The sequence below is a fragment of the Vulpes vulpes genome, chromosome 8 (assembly GCF_048418805.1).
Source record: "Vulpes vulpes isolate BD-2025 chromosome 8, VulVul3, whole genome shotgun sequence".
Lineage (NCBI taxonomy): Eukaryota > Metazoa > Chordata > Mammalia > Carnivora > Canidae > Vulpes > Vulpes vulpes.
Genome location: NC_132787.1, coordinates 68,283,220 through 68,301,763, shown reverse-complemented (window position 1 = coordinate 68,301,763; position 18,544 = coordinate 68,283,220). Strand labels below are relative to the sequence as shown.

At 37.0% G+C, this 18,544-nt stretch overlaps 1 protein-coding gene across 6 annotated transcripts in view; it reads right to left on the bottom strand.

The window, feature by feature from the left end:
- Positions 1 to 18,544, bottom strand: part of CTNNA2 (catenin alpha 2) — a 1,081,323-nt gene that overhangs the window by 81,270 nt on the left and 981,509 nt on the right. For all 6 annotated transcript variants that reach the window (XM_025994443.2, XM_072767039.1, XM_025994441.2 and 3 more), the window contains one exon: positions 6,281 to 6,432. In XM_025994443.2, the coding sequence (XP_025850228.1) occupies positions 6,281 to 6,432 (152 nt within the window). The remainder of the gene's footprint in view (positions 1 to 6,280; positions 6,433 to 18,544) is intronic.

Here is an 18,544-nt window from a genome sequence, read left to right as displayed (position 1 = left end):
TCCAAGCAACCCATATAAATAGTTCTGTGCATGTGCAGTTTGCTAATTGAATGTAAATGTGTCTACTTCTCATGCTGTTATTTTTGAATTATTCGTTTTAACAAGTAGCAGTGTTGTATTTTGGTTGGTCAAGGACCTCCATACATTAAAGGAGACCTGGAAAAATAGTGAAGGTCTGCAAATGGGCCCAGAGATAATAATATTTGTTATCATTAGGTAGTGTTTATTGAGTAAAAAAGAATCAACAAAATGTATAATTCACTGGATTGGAAGCTGGAAACTGAGGGTCAAGCCTCAATTTTGCCTTTCTGTGCTCCCTGGGAAGGCTTCTTATAACCATCAAAAACCACTTTGGGGTCTACAGTTGGTCTCCTAGGTCTATTATCTAACTGTTAGATTGCAAAAGTGGATTTTATTTGTAAAATGGCATGATTAAAATATTTGGCCTAAAATCTTCCCCACCCCTCTAGGAGATTAACTTGTGCCTATTACAGAGGCCCAAGAAAAGCATGTGCTTGTTCAGGGTCACTCCACACATCAGTTATAGTACAGAATCAATCTACCTGCTTCTGGCTCCCAATCAAATGCTTAATCTTCTCTACAACAGTTTCTGGAGTAAAGAAAAATGAGAAAAGACTGCAGGTTTTAGAGTTGTTTTACCAAGACACATGAAACATATATTAAGGGCCATTTAAAAGAAATGCTCAAATTTATATGAGAGTTCCATTGGGAACAGAAATATGAGGACATGGGAAAGCACCAGGATACTTTGGGTGACACCAGAAGAAGGATTCCCCAAACAGAATACTGGAATTACATTTTCCTAAAATCAATATAGAACAAAATCCTCTCACAGGCAAGAATGATTGGCCATTGGCATCTCTATCGTGGGTCATTCTGGAAGCTTCCTGATTGATCTCCTTGCTACTGTTTTTTTCTCCATATATTCTACTCTCTCCAGGAGAGTCAGGCTGGTAATCCCTGAAGAGCTAAGTAGCTTGGAACACGTCAATGGCTCACATCTCATTCAGCAGGGTCTTTAGGCTTCCTTTCCCTCTGCTGGGAGCACAATTTTTCCTAATATTTTTATGGTTTGTTTCCTCCTCCTTCTCCAAGTCTATTCTCCAATGCTACCTAATCAGTGACCATCCTTCATAAAACTCATACCCACATCGTGTTCTATCCCTGTATACTGCCTTGGTTTTCTCCATGGCACAGTCCAGCATGTTCTATATTTTTGCTTATTATACTCTCTGTCTCCCACCAGAGGAATATAAATTTTCTGAAAACAGAGACTTCTGTTTTGTTCACCTATCCATTCAGGGTCCATCCAACAGTGTGAGGCTTCTAATAAGCATTCAACAAATAATAAATAAATGACCAAGATCGAATTACCAAATTTTTCTGAAAAATTATATGAAATTATTTCTAATGACTTGAGTTAGGAAATCAAAACTAGGACTCTTATGGGACCATGTTAATTAACTGGATAATAGCAATCTGCAAAAGGAAAATCAGTTTTGTCACAAAAGCCTTTCCAGTTCTTCATTTCTAGCTCTGATGAGTAACTCCAATCCCTTCAGTTTTAATAATATTGTTCATTTATTTAACAAATTCTATTTCATTAATTGATTGTAATAAGAAACTTCATCCTAGCAGCATGAGAAAAGAAAAATATTTCTCAAGAACCTACTCAATGCCAGGTCTAGGCTAGTGCTCTATAGCTAAGGCAATATTTATCCTTATTTGCAGATAAGGAAACTGAAGTAGAGAGAGGAAAACAAGCATGCCTGCCAATGATCAAAGAACACTTAGGCTGTAGGTTCCCAAACTCTACTGCTTCAAGTATTCTCTCTGCCTCAGTAATTTTTTCAAGATGCCTCTTAACTAAAAACAACAACAAAAACAAAAAAACAAAACAAAACAAAACAAAAAAAACAGCCACAAACCAAACAGATGTGTTAAGCAGTAAGATCACAAAAAATGGATTAAGTTGATTAGACTTAACATCTTAGTGCCTGGTACACATTGCATGACTTCTCAAATCTTGGAATACAACCAAGCATTCATTGAACCTTCTTTTTCTCACAACAACCACCCAAAACCCAGCTTCACAAATATAAGATATTATTAAAAGGAATATACCAACCTAATGTTTAAACTGTGAGCTAATTTTGGCTATTATTTCACATAATATCTGAGAGACATCTGTGTGTTTCCCTTGAAATTTTAAACATCTTACAATGCTCCAAGAGCCCTTTCAGGCAGTTTGGTATTTATCAAGTTAAACTTTAGACTTTTGGGCAGCGCCAGTGGCCCAGTGGTTTAGCGTCACCTTCGGTCCAGGGCCTGATCCTGGAGACCCGGGACTGAGTCCCACGTCACGCTCCCTGCATGGAGCCTGCTTCTCCCTCTGCCTGTGTCTCTGCCTCTCTCTGTCCCTCTCTCTGTCTCTCATGAATAAATAAAAAAAAAACTTTAGACTTTTATCAGGCCCTACTGTTTCCCTGACCTTCTTTCAAAAGTATCATGTGCAACCAAATTAACTGTTATGATAATAACAATTTAACAATTTTGGTGCCTACACACCAAAAAGTTTCTTTGTAATCCCCAAATCAATGCCTGTATCATTTTTCACAGACATATATAGCGTGGGAAAAAAGTTGAGTCACCTAACCTTGTGTTCCCAGCTGAGGTCCAACAGCTGAGACCTGTACCATGCAATGTGTACAGAAGCTTCATCTTCTTTTTGTTTCAGCTCTTATACTGTAAATAAGTATCCTTTTTGCATTCATTTAGTGGCACATATTTTTGCACTTTGGTGCCTTTTGTTGGTGATTTCTCTGCTTACAACAGCTTCCAAGTACAGTGCTGAAATGTTGTTTAGTGTCCTAAATGTAAGAAAGTTGTGATGTCCTTTACAGAGAAACTGCATGTGTTAGATAAACTTCTTTTAGGAATAAATTATATAGTCAGATTGGCGGTGAGTTCAATGTTAATGAATCAATAGTATATATTAAAGTGTCTTTAAACAAAAACATGCATAAAACACAGTTGTATATTGATCAGTGGATGAAAACATAACCAGAGGCTCACAAGAACCTAATGATGTTCCCTCAGGAAGAGTGTTTCAGCATTCTGTAACTCAGTGTTCACAGCAATGTCATAGGATAGAACTACTGCAAAAATGAGAATCAACTGTATGGTTGTGTGCCAGGTTTGTCTATTAATTTTTTGAATTACCATGCTGGGGTAGTTAGGAAATTCCTTTGTAACTGATAGATCACAAAAGACAATTCTCAGCAAGAAGCAAACAATACTTTCACATCTGAGGGGCAGAGTAGACCTGTTCCAAGGGAGAAGTGGGCTCCTGAAAGGGGAGATTGGGATACAGGAAGGACAAGTTTTGTCTACTTCAGAGGGTTGTCTGGAGCTATCATGGAGTGCCTGGATATCAACACCACATTAAATATGTATTGATCACTGTGAGGCAAGGTAATGGAAAACTTAACCCTTCAGGGTTTGTTCTGCATTTATTTTTTTGAGGAAAAATATTTCTTATTTTTACAAAGTATAATCAATACTTTGGGAGGGAAGGAGGCATGGCTAGGTTTGCTGGGAAATAATAACTACTTGTCTCACTGTCTGTCTTTCGAACTTAGCGCAGTCTATTAAGTAGATTTAATCATTATACTCAAAAAGCAAACCAAGAAATTAAGTATAATATAAAGCCATGTGGGTGCTGAATGGAGAACTTTAAAAATAACAATTTGTACATATTGTACATTTGTCTCTTAAGTTATAAGTGGTGTGAAATCTATCTGATCAAATCACTTGAAATGTCGAGATGTAGGAATGACACTTCATGTAACAAAGATATGGCATTTCATCTAAAATTATGTTTTTTTACAGCTCATGAATGAATAAATGAGTGATGGCTATAAACTTCCTCAGCCTCCCAGATGAATGGTTGTCACAAAAATGTGAAGGCTAACAAAGCAGAAAAATGGCAAAAGAGGGAATATGTCTTAAGGATTATAGTGGGATTTAGTGTCAAATGCTTTGAAAACATAACTCTCATGGTCTATTACCGTATTTCACAAGTTAGTAGATAATGGATAAAAATGATCTAATTTGTTACAGGTTTAAAAGCCTGACTACCTTTTTTTTCTTTCTTCTCCAATTCTCATCATTTTTCTGTCAACTTCCTATCTTCCCAAGTATGTTTCCAACACACACACACACACACACACACACACACACACACACACACTTAACCACTGTGCCAGACAATGCACCACAGGGAAAGGAAAATAAAAACAGACTTTGCTTTCTAAAATTTCAGTCTAAAGAAGGTAATAGAAAAAAAATAAGGAAGGTAATAGACATAAATGGGAATGATGTAATAAATACTATCACAAGCAGAAACAGTTATACATAGTTAAAAGAGGTCAATATTTTTGCTGGAGAAAATTTGAAGAAGGTTTCAGCCAACTCTTACAAGATGGTAAGAGTCTGACAGATCCAAAATGGGCAAGTTAGAAGAACAGGAAATACATCTGATAGTCTCCAAATTCCAAATTTGAACTTCATATAGTTAAGTATAATGAGAATTGTCTGACATAACTTATGCAGTGATCTGAATACTTTGAACTGATCATGAAATTATTATGACAGACATATTTATTTTTTTAAGACAGACATATTTAATGTGAAAACAATCAAGCTGAATTTGAAGACAAAATCCTAAGATACTTTTTGTGCTTTCAAGTAAAGGAATTTGGTAATATTGAAATATTCCCTGAAGGGAAGCATGGATATCAAACAAAGAAGGAAGGGAGACTCTTCCTGGTGATACTCTATTCCACCGACTCAGATCACCATGGAAGCATCATGTTGCACTCTGGATACCACAGTTGAAGAGGATCATTCATGGATTTAATGACCTCAAAGATACAAAGATTTGTAGGAGAATTAATGCCATAGATGAAATACTCAAAGGACTAGGTATATATTGTCCAGAAAGAAAAATATACCACAGATATCATTTGGTTATTATTGTTTTGCAGTGTTTGTGGGTACATTGGTTTAGATGTTCAATGATCACCCTGAGAGAAAGCGTTTCAGAATGCAGTCAGCAGATACCTCATGGTTTTATTGAGCAGCCTCAAAGACACTGTGAAGGATCAATGTGGGGATACACTCCAGTGCTATCTCATCCAATATGGTAGACATGAGCTACAATGTACTACTGAGAACTTTAAATGTAGCTAATGCCACATTTGTCAAAAATGATAACATTTTGGATACATTTGATTAAGTTAAATATATTAAAATTAATTTCACCTGTTTCCTTTTCTTTTTCCAATGTGTCCACTAAAAAATTTACAACTACATTATATTGCTAGAAGACAACATGTTCTCATGTGCTTATGATTGGCACTGCAGAAGCCCCATCTCTGCTTCAGTCATAAATAATAGCCACAACTGTATTTGTATCATCAATTATGCTTTTGAATATTTAAGTTTACTTTAAGAAAGAGTTCTATGGGTAAAAAAATTATTTGAAAACCATGCCAAATTGTTGGTAAGGTAAAAGGGAAAAAATCTCATCTTACAATGAAATGTTACGTAGTTAAATGGAACGAGGTGAGCTATGTGTCTTAATAATATAAATAAATGAAGATATATTATGGGTGAACAAAGCAAGTTGCAAATGATACTTATGTTGAATTATAACCTACTGTCTTATATGTACTATTCTAGTCTACATCTCTATATAATTACTTGGGCAATCCTTTAGAAGACTCACAGCTAAGACTGAAATTGGAAAGATAGTAGGGTGAGTGAAGGGAGGTTTGCTGCAAAGTTATATAGCCTTATTTATATGTTACAAAGATAATGTAACTATGTATCACATCATCATTATTATTATTGATACTACTAAGCTGGGTAACCTTCCTTTCCTACCACCCCATGGCTTTTCTGATCCTGATAGGAAAATAATGTTAGCCAAAGGAGCACATGGCTAATAGCAGGGGGCACCTGAAAGTTAGTATCAAATTTAGAGAACAATGCATGCAAGAAATAGGCAGGGAATCACTCTTCAGGTTATTCAGTGTGAATGTCGGCTTGTTGGGATCACTAGTCCCCCTTGTCTGGCTAAATGAGGAGCCAAACAGCTTAACAAGTTAAACTAAGTAATTAAAAAACAAAGGTAAATTCTTTGGGGTCCATACCAGAAGCTCTATCAGCTCCAAACTATAGAGGCCTTACATACCCTGATCATCAGCACAGCTTTTCTGATGTCTCGAACACCATCATATACCAGGCGAGAGGCATCAATGAACTCATTCTCTTCAAATGGTTGAGGGACATTGGCACTCAGGGCTTCAATGGCAACCTCTACTTGCTCGGCAAAGCGTGGCATCACTGCATTAAACAAAGTGAGAAACAATGGATTAGGTGATCTTTCTCTCATGCTCCCTGTTCCAGCCCTTGGGGAAGGTGGCACACTCCAAGTATTCCAGTAGCTCAGTGGAACTGTGTGTCTACCTGTCCAGTTTGGGGTGGACTCAATTCAGTGGTCGTCGTACCACTTACCTTCAGCAGAGGAAGCACGCCATTACTCCATGAATGGTGAGGATATGTAACAGCAAAGTTTTGAAACCTGTTCAGAATTGTGTGGCATAGTGTATATACATACATATTTCGTGTTGTTCTAACCTGAGTTGAATTTCACTTCTGTTGATTACTAGCTGTGAAACTTTGGCCAAGTTTTCTTAACTCCTTCTAAACCTGCTTCTTTGTCTATAAAATATAAGATCCTATCTTAAGTTTCAAAGAGATAATACATACATATTTATTGGATGGTATTTGGCCCTCAAAAAGCCTTGATAAATATTTAATTAATATCATATGCTAAAGTCATAGGTAATGAGTAATAGATCTTAACCTATATGACTTCATAGTAACCTGTGAATGAAGTAATCCAGTGTATTCCACTTTTGTCAAGACAGGACTTGAGATTGGAGGAAGGAGGATGGCAGTAGAGGAAGGCTCATAGAAGGACCATAAAAGAGGGGAAAGGGAATCCCAGAGCACTGTAGCACAAAGCCTAGGGTTAGAGACCACTGGGATCATAACTGAATTCAGTTTTATTTCATTTTACCAGGACCATTTTGATGTGAAAGAAGATGCATTTATAAACTCCTAAAATGTTAAGCACCTCTTTCTTTAAAACAAGATACCTACATACATAGTGGAGGTTTGTGGAAAGTAAATTCAGTGGAATGTCTGGAACACTTCCACTGGCTACTTAAAAAATGCTGCTGATTCACGGATTCTCAAAAATTATAATTCAATTTTCTCAGATTTTATCTTGTAACAATCAATTTATATGGCGAATGAAAGCCAAAAGCACAATTCATTTTATTTACAAGGACAATAAAATGGAAACATCATTCATCTATTTTCCATTTCTGAACTTTCATGCCTGATTCATCTTTATACTCATTTTCATCCTCTGTGGATACTTTAACATCTATTTTAATCCCTAGTGTGAGAAACTCTGCTAAATTGCTTTACTTTCTAGGGTCAAAGTATTCAAGATAAAACCTTCCTAGAAAAATGTACTTCTACTAGGAAAAGTCAAACGTTAAAAAGTATACTTAAAAAAAAAAAGGAGGGTTACAGGAAAACAGAGTAGCCATTCTTTCAATAGAAATGATCAAAACCAAAGCATGCATGGGGTGAATTTACTTCAGTGAGTGAATGACTATGATTGGTTCTCTATATCATTTGAATTTTTCATTTGTGCCTTGAAATGCTTTACATAAAGGGAATTTGGTGGACATTGAGTTGTACTGCTGGAAAAATCAAATAAAAATGTACTTCTAAATACCACATTAAAAGCCACTTCAGCTTTCCATAGGTATTGGGAATAAACTGTTTTATATGACTAAATAATATAGATCATTGAAATTGACCTCCCTAGACATGAAAATACTGTTACATGTAGTTGGCATTTTCCCTTGAGTACCCTTCTTAAAACCAATTACAAATTCCCTTCCTTTCCTAAAGTGAAGATTCTGAATATTAATTTCATTCTATTTGATGTCTAAGCTGCCATCATGAGCATCAACAATTTTACATATTTACATGGTATCATCAGTAGCAGCGAGCTGCCTGACCTTTTGTCCCTATTGTTTTACTGATAATTGGTACTCCTCCGTGTAAACAAAATAACTATGCCTACAAATGAATAAGACAAAAACTAAAAAAATAGACCATGGAGCAGAACAGGTATTCACAAAACACTAAACCCCATGTTATTAATACATGGCACTTTACTTCACTAATAATTGAAAAACTTATAGTGTAAACAGTGGGAGGTCATTTCATACCTCTAGGAATGGGCAAACAAATGAAAGTGTAACAACACCCATGTTACAGAGCATGTGGAAAAAAGGGAACCCTCCTAATGTAGATAGGAGTCAAGTGGGCACACATCATTCCGACAAACACCTGGACAAAATCAAATGAAATAAAGTCTTCCAGTCCCAACCAGTAAGCTGAGACAGTTTCTAGATCACCTTCTTGTTTTAAAATTTTATTTATTTATTCACGAGACACACAGAGAGAGGCGGGAACAAGGGCAGAGGGAGAAGCAGGCTCCCTGTGAGGAGCCTGATGTGGAACTCAATTCCAGGACCCTGGGATCACGACCTGAGCCAAAGGCAGACACTCAACCACAAAGCCACCCAGGCGCCCCTCTAGGGTATCTTCTAAAGAGTTACTGATGAGGAGGGATGTATACACTGGAGTCACAGGAACATCTTTTTGTCTCTATGGTTATAGTCGTTTCTTAAGAGGTTGAATATTCCAAGAATTGATAAGAGTTATATTAAACCTAGGGATAAAAGTGACAGCTTTAATCCCTTCCAACTGGCACTATCTCAGGGCTGTAGACTCCACTAAGTGGGACGTTGGGGAGACACAGTTAGCTGTTCATTCTAAGATCATGGGCAGTACATCAAAATGGAACCAAATGGACTTTGGGATGTAAGTCAGGAGACAGCCAACATAGTCAGGTGAGTAAGCTCCTAAAGTCAAAATACTGACTGGGAAAATGAAACTGAAAAGAGATATTATTTGTGAGAAATTGAAAAATTCACAAAAGAATACTGTGTATAATTTAAACATAAATAAACTTTATTACACATGCTCTGAGAGGATGTATACCACCTTAAGTATAGGAAATGCCTTTGAGGGAAATGGAGGGTCATGAGATCAAGTAGAGGTGGCTTGAAATATCTTAATTCTTAGGAAAATAATAACATGAATCAGATATTATAAAATGTTAATATTTGTGACACCTCAGGGTAGAAGCAGGGTCTTAGTTATATAACTTTGAATCTTTTTTCTTTTACTTTGAATCTTCTTATGATTCAAACATTTTTAAAAGATCAACATATTATCCTCAAGGCTGTACTTTTTATAGAATAAGGCTCTGAAAAAATAAAGTTCTAGCTCATGGACCAGAATTCAATAGAAACCACTTTGATCAACAGTATTATGTGAGGAAGTCCCTCAGATATTGTGACTGATCAAATGTCTACTATTCGACTTTAATTAATAACTGTCCATTGCCGAACAGAGTTTAGTAGGGATGCCTGGGGGACTTGGTTGAACATCCAGCTCTTGACTTCAGCTCAGGTCATGATCTCAGGGTTGTGAGATGGAGCCCTGCTTCATGTTCCGGCTCAGTGGGAAGTCTTTCTCTCCTTCTTCCTCCTCCCCCACCCCCCCCCAAAATCAATCAATCAATCATTCTTAGGTTGAGTTAGGTAATAGCTACCCACTAGACCCTGGGCTCTTGGGCACACACCTCTATTTCCATACAGGTCTTTGATGGAGTATAAAAGGGTTATCAGTGTTGTTGTGGGGCTTTGTTCTGTTTATGCAAGATTGCCCTGAAGAAGAGCTGAGGAGGAGGAAAATGTAGGAGGTGTCATGCTATCTTTCTCCACCAGCTTCTTGGTCTGATTCTATGCCCAAGGGAGAGAGAGGAAAGCTAAAATCTACTCTAAAAAGGGACCACTTTTATAAGGGATGCTCTGAGGCCCAAAACATGCCCAGAACTGCTATAAAACCCCAAGATTGGAGAAAGGTATTCCGTTTGCTCCAACATGGAGTACAGAATCTCTCTAGGGGAATTGAGGACGTGGCAACACTGCTGTGGACATAGCATTGTCAAAAGAAGTAGAAAAAACAATGTTCTTTAGTAAAAAGATTGGAACAGAGCATAACATCAACCTCCTATGTAAGGGAGAAAAATGATAGGAGAAGAGGTACAGAATCCTTACTTAGAAATGGGGTCTCAGAGTTCAATTTATCCTTAATATTCCAATGATCTTATTATATTCCTCAACCTGGTAAAACCCACAACTTGAACTAATTCAATTTTATCTTATTTACTTTAACTGACAAGACATTCATTTCTCTTACCTCAAGTCAGTGGTTTTTCTAGGTCTGACCCTTAAGAAAATCTTTCTCCATGCTCTGTTCTTAAACACATTCAATACTTATTTATATAGGTCTTGGTCAACTGCTACCACTCTTTAACCAATATACCTTTGCTCTCCATGCTGCTGTTCTCTTTGCTGTTTTAGTTTTATCTTGTTTTGTTTTATAAAGCGATAAGACAGAAAAATAAAAGTTCATAGAAAAATGATCCAACTTGACAAGACCTAAGATGTTAAACTATGAATTCTTCTAATGCCTCTGGTAAGGTCTTAAAAAAATCAATATCCCAAAAGTAATTCTGAGATAGAAAAAGTCTGAAACCACTTCAAGTATGATGCTGCTTCTACTTCCCACTAATTAGGACGAAACACACTATTGCCTTTCTGATTCACACATTATATATTAACAGGGTTTTGATATGGGATTATAAAAATAGAAATTTCTTTCTAGTTTCTAAATTACATTCAAAAATGTAGATACCACTTTACTGCTATTTATCAGAAATACTGAATTGCTCTTAATGGCTTATATCCTGAAAGTGTGATCAAAGTTGGAAATAAGCTTATAAGTTCTTGCTATACTTTTGTATGCAGAGTGCACACCAGGCCACAGAATGATGACATTCTGAGAGAAATGAAATCACAGTTCAGCATGCATATAAAAATCAAGGTCACCTCACTCTAGTGTCTATTGAGATCCTAAAACAAAGGTGAGAAAGATCTAGACTGAATCCTCCAGAGAGACATTGGAGGTGACGTTTCAGAGCACAGGGTGAATCAGGAAATGAACAAGAAGTTGTACAATAGATGCAAATAGGACTGCTGACAACCATAAGAGCAAAATACAAGGTTAACTAGAGGTAATGGAAATCTACAGCCAACTAACTCCACTGCCCTTGAGTAAACATCTAAAAAGTCCACAACTAACTTTAAACACTCTGATGATTCCTTTTAATATAGAGGGACTCTAAAATCTTTACAAGATACAAACATCAGACATCTGCCTATGGTTTCTTATCTGTGTCTTTCCACCTATTCCTACATATATTTAAATGTTTCAATTAGACCAATTTAATGTATTCAAAGATGACATGGAAACATGCCATGTCACATCAACATGCCTATGATGAATTTATTCTCATACTAAAATATATCTCTGGGGCACCTGGGTGGCTCAGATGGTTGAACATCTGCCTTTGGCTCAGGTCATGATCCTGTGGTCCTGGGATGGAGTCCCACATCAGGTTCCCTGCGGGGAGCCTGCATCTCCCTCTGCCTATGTCTCTGCCTCTTTGTCTCTCTCATGAATAAATAGATAAAATCTTAATAAAATAAAATAAATCTCTTTTTCTTTGGCCCAGGCAAATTCCTCTTCAATCTCTGGTATCTTATTTAGAATTAACTGCCACTGTTAAACGTCCTTAATTGACAAAGTTGTCTGTTCTCTATCATTTTCTAGCCTCCTACTCACGTATGAACCATTATAGTACTTAGTATAATGTATTAAATCGTTTGACACATCTGTACGTCAACTGTTTTATATTAGGAGCCACCTTTAGAAAGAGACCAGCTCGTTCTTCTTCTTTGCATCTTAGGCCCATATCATGCTTCTGGCACAGCTAATCTATCCAAGTGGGAGAAGGGTGAGAAGTGAAAGAATAGAATGTAAGGAACAACTCACTATTCAATATTTCAGAGACCAAAAGAGCAGTATCACATATCACATACTAAGCCTCTTTCTACCCATCATTTCCTATTAGTTCAGTAATTTTATTAAATCGTTTCATGAGTCATTAACCAAGTTATTAATGGGCATCTAGGTTTGATCTTTAGGGTCCTTTCAGAAACCAGAGCTCAGAATCCTTTCAGGACTGCTTGAGTAGGAACATCACCACCAAGGAAGGAGAGGATTCATTAGTGTATCCTTGAGTAATTCGCCAGAGCCAAATTAGGAAATCTGCATGCATATGGATCACTCAATTGTGGTGTGGTTAGCCAACACAATCTTGTGAGTGTATTCCTTGCACAAACTTCATTGTCAAGGGAAGAGAAGAGAAAATCAACAAGGACCCTCTGCTCTAGAGAAAAGCCAGTCTAATACATGTAAATATAAAATAAAAAGAATGAGAACACTTGAAAAAATCTTTTTTTTTTACTTGAAAAAATCTAGAGAGAAAATAAAATATCCAAAGTGGGTTGGAATTTTGGCCAACTCCAATGGAGGAATACATAATATCCCCCCACTGTCCTGCCAATAACAAATAGTTACTATGCCTCCATTTTAACAGTTGGAGTCAGAGAATTAAACATTATCAGAATAACTGGGGTCAGAAGATATTATTTTGGAGAGACTTTCTGGCAGCAAGATCAGTATCCCCCTATAGTAGGAAAGTACTGTTTCAAGTGCTTTCTATATATTAGGCATTCTTTCCCCAAAATGGTTTTTATCAGACACTGCTAAGAGATTTTATTCAAGTGGCCCCCAATTAGATGTTCAGTAATAGGAGAAGAGAGTATATAGGGGAGTAGATCTAAACCACTGGGGGGCCTAAATTTGCCTAAAGGAAAGAGTGACTGGCATTTAAAAGGCCCTGGGTGTACCTTGACAGTTCAGCACATCTGTGAAGCATAATTATTTAGTGAGGAGACCATCAGAGTCTGAAGCTCCAAGTCATACTCAGTGGAGAAGAAAAGTCCAATGCAAACTGAAGCTGTGATGACACTTTTGTAGCTTTGGCACCACTCAAAAATAACTAAGGACAAACTAAAGAAGCCAGCCACCATTTTATACTGGTTCGGTAGTTTTAGTAAAGAATATCATATTAATTAATTAAGTTATTAGAGGGCATTCTAAGTTCTCCCCACACACACAGGGATCTTTCAAAATTCTGAACTTAGAATCTTTTTTTGACCTGCTTGATAATCAAATGTATCCATACATCTACCTCATGAATAATGGCTGTTTCATTTCTCTAAGTATTTACAGAAGCATATACTCCTATTAGACATAGATGCTTTCCTTCAAGATACATGAATGACCAGAATTTTGTTCAAGCACTTGGATAGGGTTTCCTGAGTTATCTAGACCTCTCATTTTTTTTAGGGAAAAAAAAGATTTACTTATTTAGTTAGTTAGTTATGGGGGGGGGGGAGGAGAAGGAGGGAGGGAGGAAAGGGGAGAGGGAGGGGGGGATTAATGTTTGAGTATCAGAACCTAAGTCAAATAAAATTCTTCCTAGTGAGGAAATTTTTTCCTAGTGAGGTATTTTTTTTCCTTTCTCTTTGACATGCACATTGTTATCTTTGAATTATACACTAGCTTCAGGTTCTGTACAGCTTCTCAGATCTGTCCTCTGCTCCAAATCTCTTCTCCAATCACCTTGAGCCAATCTTGGCCTTCCTTTCTCCAGTATGTAGCTCCACTGTTCTCCTGCCACCCTCACTCCTGGCCATATACTGCATAGCTCTATCTTGATTAAGTGGAACTTTTGTTTTCTAGAAGCCATTATATAAGCAAATAGGTACACTATGCCAGAAGTTAGATATGTCCCTATTAAGTTCATGTTGTGGGATTTGTCTACATGTCTAATTATGTTAGTCATCAACCATATTGTCCATCCCTGCTTTACGCATTTGCAATTACTTATGTGACAGCTTCTGAGATGGGCCCCAATGATCCCTCTTTTCCTGGTATTCATGCCACTGTGTGATCCTCTCACTTTGGACATGGGCTGAGACTAGTGACTTGCTCCTAACCAATAAAATATAGCAAGGAGGATGGTATGTCATTTCTGAGAGTAGGTTATAAGAAGATGCTAGCTTCCCATTTTGCTTGCCTTTTCTTACTCTCTCACTTGATTACTCTGATGATATATAGTTGATCTATGGAAAAGTCTTTATGACAGGTAACAGAGAGAGGCCTCTGGTCAACAGTGAATAAGGTATTGGGGCCCTAAGTCCAACAACAAATGAGGAACTGAGGCTTTCCAACAACACATGAGTGAGTTTAGAGGTAGCTTTTTTTGCCATTTGATCCTTAAAAGATTGCATCCTTCTGAGAGATCTGGAGGCAATGGTACACAGCTAAATAGTACCTGGCCTGGTTCACAGAAACTATGAGATACCAAATGTTTATAATCCATTAAGCCTTGGTTATGCTTTGTTACATAGCAATAGGTACCTAAATGAATGTGCTATGCCAGAAGTGGAAATATTAGTAAAAATAGCAGGACATACTAAAATTTATGTTCAATTGTAATAACTATGTTTGGTCTAGGTTTCTGTTATATTTATTGGGTCCAAGAAGATGTGCAAATGAATCTTGAAATTTGATTTTTTTTTTTTTTACAAGTTAGCCAATTTGAACCTCAGTTTATTCAAGTGTTAAAAGAGGGATGATAGCTTCCCTTTAGGTTTTATAAAAGGTTTAAAAATAATACACTCAACAGATATTGTATACAGTTTTTTATATAAACCTAGGCAGTACTTAGCTACTGGGAATACAATGACAAAACAAGTATGATCTTACCTTCAAGGCACAGAAAAGAGTGAAATATATGCAAGATACCATCATAACTAGCACATAAGATTCACATTCATAAAATAGCTCTTATACTTATCATCTTCACATGAGTCTCTATATCTACTAATCCATATACCTGTTTCCTTGTTTATGAGGAGGGAAAAATCATCCAGCTTTTGGATAGAGGCACAACTACATGACTCATGACCAAAAAGTGGGCTTTCTGAGAGCAAAATAAACTGAAAATAATACTCAAATTAGTGCTAAACTCTCTAATTGGGAAGTTCATGCAACTTATCTTGAAAACTTAGTTTCCCTGATTCAGTGCCCTTCTCTCTCCTTGGCAGGACGACATCATCTTTTGGATGGTTTTATATTTTTAATAGTGAATTTCCTAATAAAATCTGCCCTCAGGACAAGATTTGATATACTCATTCCTAGAATTTTCCATTTTATCTTGATTGCCAAGAAGGCCAGTGTTAAACATTGTATCTATTATGACCTCATCAGATCTATGAGGAAAGGGGAGCTTTAAAAGTTATGAGATTTAAATCATAAAGCTCATAACTGGAAAAAATCAAAATTCGTTTCTCTCCCTCATTTTCTCCCCAAAATACCCTCCAACTTAATCTAATAGTCTTGTGAAAGTATTTACCTCCTATATCAAACTTATGTTAGTTGATTAATTGAATTTAGAGTGAAGTATCCTTTCAAAACCTTTTGAAATGTGGTAGAGGGAATAGTACCAAAAATGTTTAAATTCTCTAAATTTAAATTTTATCTTGTCCAGACCAGCGATACACTTACCATGCTTTATCCTGATGACTCCTAATTAGGTTAGAAGATGTTGAACACTAGAAAGTGGGAGCAAAGAGGAAGCCCAGTTTAAGCTGCTCCTTATTCCCTGGTGACTATTTGTCAGCTGTTTCTACTCTCCAGACAACCATCAGCATCATTCCAGCTAGTCCTAATTCTTCCATCCTATGTGTATTTTTCCCCCCATCCTGTGTGTATTCTTGGACTTTCTTTCGTCAGAGTCAGTCATCTGTTCCCTCTGTGGGAGTTCCTGAAGGCTGCCATTTTCATAAATTCATGTTTAGAAAATGATAATGTACATTTCAAACATCAAAATCAAATTCAAGCTCCAGAAGGCCATACATAACCCATGAGCTGAATTGTTTGGTGAAAGATGAAAAAGAACTGCCTAGAAGAAGAGGGGAAAAAAACTCTAAATTTCATTCATGATAACTACCCTAAGAGAATCAGGGAGCATCCATCTGCTCTTGTCTAGACACAAGTTCCTTTCCCTTGGGAAAGAAATGCTTGCTTGGACAGTTCTTATATTTTAAGATAAGTGTTTCAAAAATAATCACAAATGGTTTATAAGTTAAAAGGAAAGAATGGCACATTTAATTCTGAAACTTAAGGGATGAATAAAGAATTGAACACGGTGCTTTATGGAGTTTATAGTGTCTGTGAAGACCAAACTTGGTAACTACAATTCAATTTGGCATTAGTGAGAGTTAAAGGATTAAGATGTTATAAAATGACTGCTAAGATTCTGACCTTGATCATTAAGCATAATTTTTTTAAAGGATATAACCTCTCAAATAAGATGGTATACAGTGTTAGTTAGATTTTTCATTTATGTTAAACATTTTGGAGCTTTAATTATAATCAGCCTGGAAGATTACAGGTGGTCTTAGTTCTCAAGGGGTTAACATTTAATTAGGAAGCAATACATAATACAGACCTATCTAGATAGAAAGGCAGACAGGCAGATAGTGACATTAAGAGACAAATGGGCAAACGGAGCTTTCAACACAGTGGAGAATGTGGTAGGTGCCTTATAACACAGATAATAGGAGTAGTGAGAGTACAGAGAAGTGGGATTGCCTGGTGTGGCTAGAGAGGAATTCACTGACAAGGAGGAATCCAGCTAGTGCTGGGGAACAGGTAAAATACAGAAAGGCAAACCAGGTGAGGAGATTAATTTTGGAGTTGACAAGAATAAACAGAACTTGAGTTTTTATGTCCTTCTGTTATGCCAGGTCTTCCAGCCACAAGCAAAGTTTCCCATTTTTCCAAATCAAACTGTTTCTGGGCTATTCAAATGACATATCACATGTCAGCAATTCTTCTCTAGGATTCAAATAACTATTACTGATGTGGCAGAGAATCTGGGTGAAGGGAACACCCCACTGCCTCAGTTGTACAAAAATCAATATATCCTGGCCACCAATTCCTAAGGACACCAATACTAGCCCTGCTACATAGAATCACAGGCCCTCCTGCCACGGATGCCCCAGATGCACATCAAGTGACAAAGAAGTACCATGGTGTTTGCAGTCCCTAGGATTCTAAACCCATTATGTGACTCACACAGAATTAAATGAAGATCCTTCCTTTTGGTTTTACTTTGACAAACAGGCACTAGAAAAGTGCTATTTGTTCCACTATGTTGCTCCAAACTTATGGCCCATGAATTGTGTTATCATTGGCCTTTCTATATCCACCTCATCCCATTTCCACTTCCACATTAGAGGTTTATTATTAGCCTAAAAATGCATCTTTTACTTTCTCAAGTTGTATCCTCTCCTATGGCCCTTCAGCACCCCATGTTAAGAGAGCTGGACATGTCTGAATTCTAGCAGAACGCATTATTTATGAACAGACCAATGCGGGGTAGATACTTTCATGTTTTTGCTTGGCCAGGGTTTTCTGAGCTAAAATGACAAGTAACCTGGTTGAAAGCATGACTCAATAGCAGTCCAAAAATAGTGAAAGAACCGGGAGAGAGATTTACATGTTTATCTCTGCAGAAATGTGTGTTTACCTTTTAAAGGGGAATAAAATCAGGAAATAGTCATTTATATCCCAAAGGGTTGTAACAGGTAGGGGACCTTTCCTGGAGGGAGTTTATTAACATTAAAGAGCAAAGGTTTCTCTCCTCCTCTCAGGAGGGGAAGGAGACTGTGAACACCAATTCCTAGATGAGCTCCCAGATGCATAATTGTGTGGTTCCTCTCCTGTAGCATTGACCTCCTTTGCATGTGTGGAATTCACCTTACCTCATCGCATTGCCTTCAGACAGAGAATGAGGCATGGGAAACTGGTGCCGTAAGTAGTAAGTTTGTCCTCTGAGCCAGAAACTTTGCATTTGCTTCAGGATAAAGTAAATACAGATATTAAAGCACATCAGCCAGATATCTAGAGAATCTAGGTTTCGGTAATACAGAAAAGGCACTGAGACAAACTATAAATTGCCTATTGAAGGACTGTTAAGTAGATGCAATTAACTTCTCATTTCTCCTATACTTCTGATTTCTCAAAACCATGAATACCACACCCACCAAACAAGTAAGATATTTCCTGCATATTCTAATCATTTGGACCTTTCCAAGAGAAATAAGATACTTTATGCCAACAGTCAAGGTTATATTAAAATGCATTTAAAAGATGTGTAGGGTAAACAATCTTGGTCATTACAGCTTCT